Consider the following 9,963-nt stretch of genomic DNA (forward strand, 5'->3'; position numbering starts at 1 on the left):
ATTCTTTCAAGAATAAGGGGGAGAAGAGAACCATAATGAAGCGTTTATATCTAAAAAATATTTAAATGGCTAATTTTGAAAAACATGGAATAAAAGAGGTCACAGAAGTTTCTAATCAAATGGAGTGGGGGAGGAGAAAATTGGCCGTGGTATTACTGCATATATTTCGATGACTTCTTCTCTTATGCGTTGATTTGTCTTTTTTGTATTTCAAACCTGCCCCTGACCATGCCCAATCAACATCCGTTGCCTCATTTGCTACATACTGAATCCATATGGTTATTGATGATTGTTGAATAACTTGATATTTGTTGGGCTAATTTTCTAACGACTTAAGCTTTTGGGACTAGTGGTAGCCTAACATTGTGTTGGAACCTATGTTATACGGACTCTTTGGAATTTCGAAGGTACTCGTGTCGACACGACACGACACGGGGGTGCGAGATACAGCCAGGATACGGCTCCTTATAAACGGATACGGCAGAAGAATCGAAAGAGGAGAGAGCGAGGAGAGAACCTGACCTTTGACTTCAATCTGACTTGGTTGCAGAGCATCGATCGATCTGTGAAGTTGATCGATCTGCGAAGTCGATCTACTGTGCTCCTTCGTCTTCCCCTTTGATCTCAATCTCGATCGTCTCTTCATCACACTCTCTCCCTCTCTCTCTCTTTCTTTTTTGATCAGTCTGTCTCTGACTCTTCTTTTTAATATAATTTGAATTATATATAATATAAACTATTTTAATATAATATTATTCATATTATATAATATTATTTATTCAAAAAAATATTATATAATATAATATATCATAAATAAAATAATTTTTAAATAATTTTTATGTCTAAAATTAAAATAATTTATTTATCATATATGATATAATTTATTTTATGTCTAAAATAATGTTTATAATTTTTATTTATTATTTATTTGTTATTTTTTTTAATAAAATTTGTTATTCCTTGAACTTTTTAAACTCGTCTTCATATAATAAATATATTTAAAAATAACTATTTAACGTATCCCTGTACCCATATCCTAATTTGGATCCATATCCACGTATTCTTAATTTTTAATTTTAAAGTGTCCGACCCTTAGATGCACACCCGTACCTGATACCTGCACCCGAGTCTGTGTAACGTAGGTCGGAACTTAGGTTGGGGGAGATCTTGGTTCTCGTCTCTCCATGTGCAAAACAGGATTGCATGTGAGGGAGAGTGTTGAATAGCTTTGTGAAAATTTAATATATATTTTCTTGAAATCATGCCTTTGAATATATAATTATTACATAGTCAGGATATTCCAGTCTAATCTTCCCAGCTTTTTATCCCCTACAACCATTTGTTAATATATTGGGTACTTTTACAACATTATGTAGTTCTTTAATCCATTGTGTGCTGCGGTTTCAGGTTCACCAAGTCCAGTGTTCAAGATATGCGTATCAACCTGGCAATATCTGCTGTATTTGTAAGTGGTGAAATTATTGCTTTATTATTTTTTTATCTGCGGATCTAGTTCCTCTCCAATGACCTAGGCAGAAATTACAATGATACATATATACGTCTCATTATCAAAATCCTAATTCATGCTCTTTCTATATGTTAATATGCTAGTCCCGAATTGCATTCTTGCATATCTGCTTCATTACTTTGTATATGCTTAACTTTCTCTTGGGGTGGTTTTTTTTTTTTTTTGGTTGTCATCATCAAGTAGCTTCTGGCTATTTCGTAATTTTTATAGTGCTCAACCTTTTAAAGATCTGAAATACATGATATTTATTATAAATGGGTCTGTTCTTTCGAACTAGTGTAACTATATTCATATCCTTCAAATTATTGCAATAAAATATTTTGGCAGTCAAAGATGGCAGGTTAAAATCCCTATCCTGATCAAATTATCTTACGATCCATTTGGGCAATATTGATCCAAATCGTGTAAAATATCCCTTTTAGATGTCAAAATTTTACAAATTTTCTTAGATTGCCTGAAACCTTGAGAAAAGGATTTGGTGCAAATTTACTGATTATTGTCCGGTTAGAGACATTAAGATGAGATTTGAGTTTCAACCCACTTTAGATTGTGTGGTATATGTGGTGGACTGTGTTTCTTGGCCAAACAAGCCAATATTTTAAGCCACAGCATGACTACTGTAATGCACTAGAAGAATCAGTTTTTATTTTCTTTATATTGCTTCAGATTTTTAATTGACGTGGTACTGCTCCTTCCTTCTATTTTTATGTTACTGATCCTCATCTTTTCTCTTGGTCTTTTTTGCAGACTGCTTGGGTTTTTATCAAGCGAAATGCTGAATGGAAACCTTTGCAGTTCCTAGCCTTTGTGTTTGTGTATCGGATTTTTGAAAAGTTGAAAGCCTTCGAACCACCTACATCTCCAACATTTACGGTGAGCTGTGCTTAGATCTGGAAGTTTGGATTGTCATTTTCCATCTTTAATGGTGTCTGCTGAAAGAAGCATGTTTACTTTTTATCTTGGAACCTGCTACTTATTATCATTTTTATTTGCCGATTATTTAAGTGGGTATTGGCTGCAGGAGGAGGGTGAAGATGAAGGGCGAGCATTACGAATGGGAAAAAGGCTTCTTCGTTCTCTAGCGCTGGTTTTTGGTTGTATAGCTCTTTCATCTTTGGTATGTGTTTCCATTGGAGTATTCTGTACAACTCCAAAAATTATTCACATATGATGCATGACGGAGCTATAAGTAAAGGAATTAAGGCTGCCTAATTTTGAATAATGGTGTGAGCTTGATTTTCTTGTGTTTAAGATTGAGAAACTAAGATCAATTGGGATTGAAATGAGGTCTTACATGTTATAGAATTAAAGGAATAAAGATTACTTGGACTGAGTGCTTAAAGAAAGGGGCTTTGCTATATTGGTTCCGGTTCAAGGGTAAACTTGTTACATATTTTAAAGGAAAATTTTGTTGAAATTATATAGAATTAAGGTCAAATAAAGATTTTAGAGATGCATTGGTGGGGTAAACTAGAGTAAGATTTGTTATTAAAGATCTAGGATTTGGGGAAAGTAGCCTTCTTTCAAGGGCCATAGTTGTGTTGTGTGCACACTACTGCTGGAATTAGAAGAAAGAACATAATGCAGAAAAGGGGAAAATGAAAATAGAAACGGAATAAGCATCCTTGGTCTGTGTGTGTGTGTGTAAATCACATTTTAGAAATCTCACCTAGAAGAAGCTAATGGAGAGTCACCATTAAAAGCCAGCAAAAATAGCACCAATTGAAGGTAAGTTGTGAGAAAATAGGCTGAGCAAAGATCTATAGATGCAATGGTAAGGAAGAGTGATATGATCATCATAAATAGTAATGTTAGAGAAAGGGGAAGACTTGACTGACATGGATATGGTAGAAAAAAGAATATATGAATTTATTTAATTTTACTAGCATTGACAGAGCACAATGATGAAAATTATTCAGGTAGCCAACCACACTTGATGGGAATTTGGGGGGAGACAGCTTAGTTTGGTTTGGTTTTAAAATGTGAATTTAGATGGTTAACATTTCCACATCAGATCATCTTTGATTTTCATCAAATTTTCTTGATTGTTTATTGCAGGGATTCACTGGTGTACTGAATTTGATCGAGTTTGTTGGTAGTTACATTCCTGCTTTTCTATATAATAACCAGGTACTAACAGTAATCTGTTTTATAGAAGAAACATACTTTCAGCGTATAAGTACATGCGTGACATTCATGCTTTAAATTTCTGTATATCTGGTTTCTACGTTTCCAAACTGTTAGAGAGCTCAGTTTCTATACACCACCACGTTTCTGCTTATATATCTAGAATGAGTTGTTTCTACATTTCCCACATAGACCCCACTTCCAACTTCATCAACGTCTTCCTTGACCACTCTTCTCTGAATTATAAAAGGCTTCCTGATTTTTTTTTTTGGAACAATGTAGCCATGCACCAACAAAATAATGTAAATGCAAATTATATTACATGAAATTCTTTTACAAAGAAAATATTTTCAGTGCTAGTTATGTTACTTCAAAACAAGCGGGGCCTTAATTTCAATTTATTGGGCCTCGTCTATTGTTAATTTCTTGCTTCCATGTGCTTGTTACGCATTGACGAGTTTGTGCTTGTGCAGGAACTTTTTGTCACTGCTTCAACCGCACTCATGCTCTATGTTTTGGCATCATACTACAGATGACGAATCACTTCACACACTGCGGGACAAGATATCAAGTTATTGTTGTGTTTTCCAATACTTTGGCTATGAAATTTTGTCAAATAGACTGAATTTTACAATTTAAAGATATCAAAGGGAAAGGAAAAAGTATTGGTTGTGTCATGAACTTGAAGTGAATCAGAAGCCCTTTGAGGACTAAAATTAGCAAGGCATCGGTATACACGCGAATTTAGGAAGAATATTGCTTTGCTAATTCAAAATTTTTGTTAATAATCACTATGGTTTTTATTTATTCCCTATATCTTGTTTTTCTAGTTATTTACAATTTTTTATTTTTATTTTTAAATGCATTTGACTTTGATAAGTAACTTTTCTTCTATCTTTATTTGGCTATACAGGGGCATTTCAAGATCTTTGTTTCAATTATATTTTTTTCCACATTTCTTAGGTGATTGTCACACATCTTTAGTACTCCCTCAATGATAATATTGTATAAATTGAGGTGGGTTGTAGCATTGGGGACGCCCATAATTTTATACAACAAATTAATTCTTGGATCTAGGTCGATTTTGGTGCTTTTGCAGTATGACGTAGACCACGTTAAAAATGACATTTTGGGTTTTCTTATGAAAAACAATTTAAAATGAAATCTTTATCTAGTGTACCATTATATTTAAAAGTTTCTTTGAAAATAATATTAATAAAAGGGACATTTACATACAAGTCTCATTTTGTAAATTTATAATCTATTAAATTCTAGATAAAATTATTTGTTCCTTCAAGTCTCATTAATTTTTATTAGATCAATTTACCCTTTCAAGACCTCCTCGCTGCCAAACAATTGTTGTCTTCATTCTTTTTTTCTTACTTTTACACCCACTCCCCAACAACAACAACAACAACCAAACAGACTCTCTCTCTCTCTCTCTCTCTCTCTCTCTCTCTCTCTCTCTCTCTCTCTCTCTTCCCTTCCCACAGACCCAGTCTCTGGTCTCCTCCGTACGACTCCTCCTCTGCCTCGGTCTCTCCCCTCTCACCTCTGACACTTTCGATCGTTTCCCCTTCATCTAGTGCGTCGTCGGCTCTAGCACTGACCTCAACCACGTCGACCTCACCGCTTGCCACAGCCGTGGTATCACTGTCACCAACACTGGCGACGCCTTCTCCGCTGATGCCGCTGACCACTTCTTCCATGAGCCAACTCAGTAGATAGAGATTCACCACTTGATACAGATTGCGGATGAGCCGTCAGGTCTAATCATCTCAGCTAAAACAGAAGGACTAAATACATGCTGCATGTCATAAAGGAGTTTATTAACTAGTAGAATAATACACAACTAAAAAGCACTGTTCCACCATGGACCACATATAGAAGCAAATGCAAAAACTGAAAAAACAGAAGTCTTCATTACTTCTTGATTTCAAGATGTGTAAACTGAGAAATTTTTCAATTTTTTATAGTTTTAAAATTGAGAATATTATCAGTTTAAAATTGAAAAAATGATAATATTCTCAGTTTTAACACAGAAAAATTGAAATCATTCTCAATTTTAAATTGAGAACATTCTCAGATTTGGAACTGAGAATGTCTCGGTTTTTACCTACAAACATTCTCAGCCTACGGGCTGCTTTGTTCTTTGGAAGCCATTGAAATGGTCCTTGGGAGAGAATATGAGAGAGTACAAAATTATGATTTAACTACGTCGAATGTATTTTGGCTTCATTTTTTATATTAGAGAGAGATAGTCTGAAACCAAAAAAAAAAAAAAAAAAAGAGAGAAAAGAAATGAGAGAGAAGGGGATGTTTGGTGGTGGCTGTTGTTGGGGAGTGGGTGTAAAAGTAAGAGAGAGAGAATGAAGACAACAATGGATGTTTGGCAATCTTATTAGATATACAGTTGTTTGGGTTAAAGGGCAAAACTTCTTTTTAGAGCATCTCCAACCACATCCTCTTCTTAAGAGGATGAAAATAATATTTTTTATTCAAAAAGTAAATATAGAGGAGGTCACTATTCATTCAAACTCCAACCACAAACCTTCATTTTCTTCATTCAAACTCCAATGAAAAAGTAATTTTTGTTCATTAATAAATATTTAATTTTAAAATTTTTGTAAAATATATTTAATATTATACTCATTTTAAAAGTATGATTTTATATTTTTTATTGATGTCAATTTTATAAAAATTAAATTTACATATTAAAAGTTATTTTGAATATAATAAGAAATGTAGAGTGAATAGTGTTTTAGAGGCTCCTTCATTTTGTTCATCCTCCCTTCATATTTGAAGGATCAATCCATCTTCCATCATTTGGGAGGAAGAAATGAAGGATGGGTTGGAGCTCAATATTAGAAAGGATCCTTCATATTTGAAGTTTTGAAGGATGGGTTGGAGATGCTCTTACCTGTAAATGGGACTTACTGGTTCAAAAACTTTTTGACAGGACTTAAACTACTATCAAATATGTAGATAGGACTTTTAGGTAATTAATCCTTAATAAAATGCACTTGTGTATAGAAGATCACGAATTTGGCTGTCCTTTCTTCTAATCAATTACATTTAAAAAATAAAAAAAAATTCACTAAAAAAATGTTTTACTGGTTCTCAAAAAACAAATGTTTTACTAACAATAAAGAATAAGGATAGATAAATTACGCTACTTAATTGTAAATTAATCACCTAGAAAAAATTGGAAGCTTGGAGCCCACATTTTAAAGGAAATGTTTAGATTATGATAAGTTGAGTGTTTAGTTTTTGAGTTACAAGATATTTATAGCCTGTGATTAGTCTAAATTTTTTAAGGACTAAATTGTATGTAATTTTTAGTGTAGGAAACTCACATTAACGTAGGGCAAACAAATTTTCCGGATTTGTCCATACGGGTTTTGTTTTGATTTTAATTGGGACCTTCACAAGTGTAGATGGTGGGATTGGATCCCGGATTAGTTAGTCCAAGATACAGATACTGAGTTAAAAAAAAAAAAAAAAAAACTAGTTTGAGAAAATTCATTAGCATTTTTCTTTTCAAAAATACGATGCATATATTTTTTAAAACAAATATAGTGAGATTATATTATTACAACTATCATATCATTCTAATTTTTTTTAATAATATATATTGACATGAGTAAGCCCATAAAGGATATGGCCCACCACCTCAGATCCAATCCATGATTCAAATACTAAAACCCAACACTCGTGAAACCCAGCGTTGCACCAAACATCAGTAACATCTAAACACTTGGCAAGTAGAGAATTACCCACATCAGCAAACAAAAATCCTGCAAAGTTATTACACCACACATCAGCCATTAATGAGCTTTTCTGCAGCATTTATTGCGATAACCCTTCCCCGTCGGGACAGAACGGCCTCAACAAAAATCATGCAAAGTTATTACACCACACATCAGCCATTAATGAGCTTTCCTGCAGCATTTATTGCGATAACCCTTACCTTGAACAAGGTAAGCTAGAGCATAGACTTTCGGCCAAGGTGATAGGTCGGAAGGGACAACGAAATGATTAGCAGAGGATATAAGCAGACATCGAAGACAAAGAAAGGGTTAAGCTTTTCTATCACTAATTTATCTCTACATTCCATCTCTTTTTCTAACTTGCTCGTCGGAGGGTTCGCTGGGGGACTCCCCGTTCCCCGTTGAACTCTTGTGTAGATCTCTCTGTGGGCTTAGTACCTTGGGCACCGGTTTGGGAAGCGTTGATCAATCCGACCCGTTTCATCTGGAACACGTTGTATCATCAGTTGGCGCCGTCTGTGGGAATCCTTTTGCTCCGTGCGCCAGTTGTACTCATTGTCGCCGGAGACCCCTTTCCAATAACCCCTCCCTACCACCCACCAAGGTGGATGGTCACAACTAGATCCATGGCTTCTCACCACAATGTTGCTGACCACCAAGCCGACCCTCCCAATCCAAACAACCCGCCGTAGTACTTCGCAGAACATACCAACAACATCAACCGCTTAGCAGAGCAGAACCAAACCCTGATCAATGCTTTGCTTCAAAGAGACCTTCCCGTCCCTCATCCTCCACCTCAAGATATCCCACCCAACCAAGAACGAGCCCCGAGCCATCCTATCCAACAGCCCTACCCACCCAACTTGGAAGGCTTGCAACCCCCTCCCCCAGATATGAACCCATCACCCCGGGCCCCATATCCATTGGTCCAGGCACCCACTGCCGAGGGAGAGGCTAGTAGTGTCCAGCCTTCGCTGCATTCCAGTAGTGACAACGTTCCTCTCTGGGACGCAAAACTCTGAGCCATGAAGCTCCAGCTCCAAGGAGTCATGCAGAACATACAGAATAAACCATCTACCACGGCTAACTCACCGTTCATTGCCTCCATCAGGGACAAACCCTTACCTCCTAAGTTCAAAATGCCCTCGCTTGACTCTTTCGACGGCACAACGGACCTGATTGACCCTTTGGAAACTTATAGGACCCTCATGGTCCTCCATGCATTCCCAGACGAGATCATGTGTCGAGCTTTCTCCGTAACACTCAAGGGGTCGGCTCGACTCTAGTTTAGTCAACTGTCAATAGACTCTGTCTCCACTTTCCAGTACCTAAGTGATTCCTTTCTCAGCCATTTCATTGGTGCCCAGCGCCAGCGGCGTCCGGCAACCCAGCTTCTCAACATGCGTAAGACCGAGAGGGAGTCGCTGTGCAGCTTCGTCACCCGCTTCAACACCGAAGCCCTGAAGGTAGCGGAAAACGACGACAAGGTCATCGTCACGGCTTTCACGGCCGGTCTACGATCATCTGATTTCCTTTTTTCCCTCTCCAAAAACCCCCCAACCTCCACGGCAACCCTACTTTCCAAAGCCCAAAAATACATGAACGCCGAGGATTCCCTAGCCGCCCAACAAGATCCTACAGCCAAAAACCCGACCCCCAGAGAGAAGAGAAAGGACTCTGAAACCAGCAACACCCAGTACACTCACCGAGCACCTCAGTATACCGATCGACTAGCCCGAGCCAACCGGTCGGCGTTAACCCGATCGCCCGACCGGTTCGAACGATACACACCCCTCAATTTTCCCATGGAACAAGTCTTGAACCAGATCCAACGAGATAATCCCCTAAAATGGCCCCAACCGTCACGGTCTCCTTCCAACCGGCAAAACCAGTCCAAATACTGTCGTTTTCATCAGGACCACTGCCATAATATAGAGGAGTGTGTTAACCTCAAAGACCAAGTTGAGGGCTTGATACGTCAGGGACGTCTTAGTTAGTTCACGGCAGCCCGCCCTTAGCAAAGGCAAATGACTGAACCTATCAGAAACAACCACCGGCGCACCCCTCCTCAACAACTCACACAACCTAACCCAAGCCATGATAGGCCTCCACAGCAACCTCGGGCATAGGGCAACCCTGCCCCCCTCTGTTAGAGAGATCAGAGTTATTGCTGGCAGGCTCACTTGTGGAGGACCATCCCGCTTGGCTCAGCGGGCGGAACTCAGAAAAATAAGGCCGGACTCAGATAAAGAAGTTGCCACATTGGACCGCCCTTCCAAACAGCCCAAGCGGTAGATGGAGCCCATCACCTTTACGGAGGCCGACTGCACAGGCATCCGTTACCCCATGATGACCCCCTCGTTATCTCTGCCCTCCTCTCCAATTACAAAGTCAGACGGGTTCTCGTCGACAACGACAGTTCCTCAGATATCATCTTCCTAAATGCCTTTCGCCAGCTCAAGGTCGGGGAAAAAAGTCTATCCCCTCTCCAAACCCCATTGGTCGATTTTACTAGAGATCGGGTGACCTCCATAGGCT

At 38.1% G+C, this 9,963-nt stretch overlaps 1 protein-coding gene across 1 annotated transcript; it reads left to right on the forward strand.

The window, feature by feature from the left end:
- Nucleotides 1-80: 80 nt before the first annotated feature.
- On the forward strand, nt 81-4,462 carry LOC145818950 (protein CHLOROPLAST J-LIKE DOMAIN 1, chloroplastic-like). The gene is made up of 5 exons (XM_082912934.1): nt 81-1,465; nt 2,276-2,401; nt 2,550-2,645; nt 3,587-3,658; nt 4,129-4,462. The coding sequence occupies exons 1-5, from the start codon at nt 1,433-1,435 to the stop codon at nt 4,189-4,191; spliced, it is 390 nt and encodes a 129-aa protein (XP_082769060.1). The 5' UTR covers nt 81-1,432; the 3' UTR covers nt 4,192-4,462.
- The last annotated feature ends 5,501 nt before the right edge of the window (nt 4,463-9,963 follow it).

Source organism: Camellia sinensis, unplaced genomic scaffold (genome assembly GCF_055761805.1).
Source record: "Camellia sinensis isolate YWXY unplaced genomic scaffold, ASM5576180v1 Unanchor669, whole genome shotgun sequence".
Taxonomy (NCBI): Eukaryota; Viridiplantae; Streptophyta; class Magnoliopsida; order Ericales; family Theaceae; genus Camellia; species Camellia sinensis.

Bases quoted from the DNA above. Each gene is read 5' to 3' on its own strand.
- LOC145818950 (XM_082912934.1), top strand. From the start codon at position 1,433: ATGCGTATCAACCTGGCAATATCTGCTGTATTT. The intron at 2,646-3,586 runs GTATGTGTTTCC...TGTTTATTGCAG, and splicing joins GTATAGCTCTTTCATCTTTG to GGATTCACTGGTGTACTGAA. The intron at 3,659-4,128 runs GTACTAACAGTA...GTGCTTGTGCAG, and splicing joins CTTTTCTATATAATAACCAG to GAACTTTTTGTCACTGCTTC.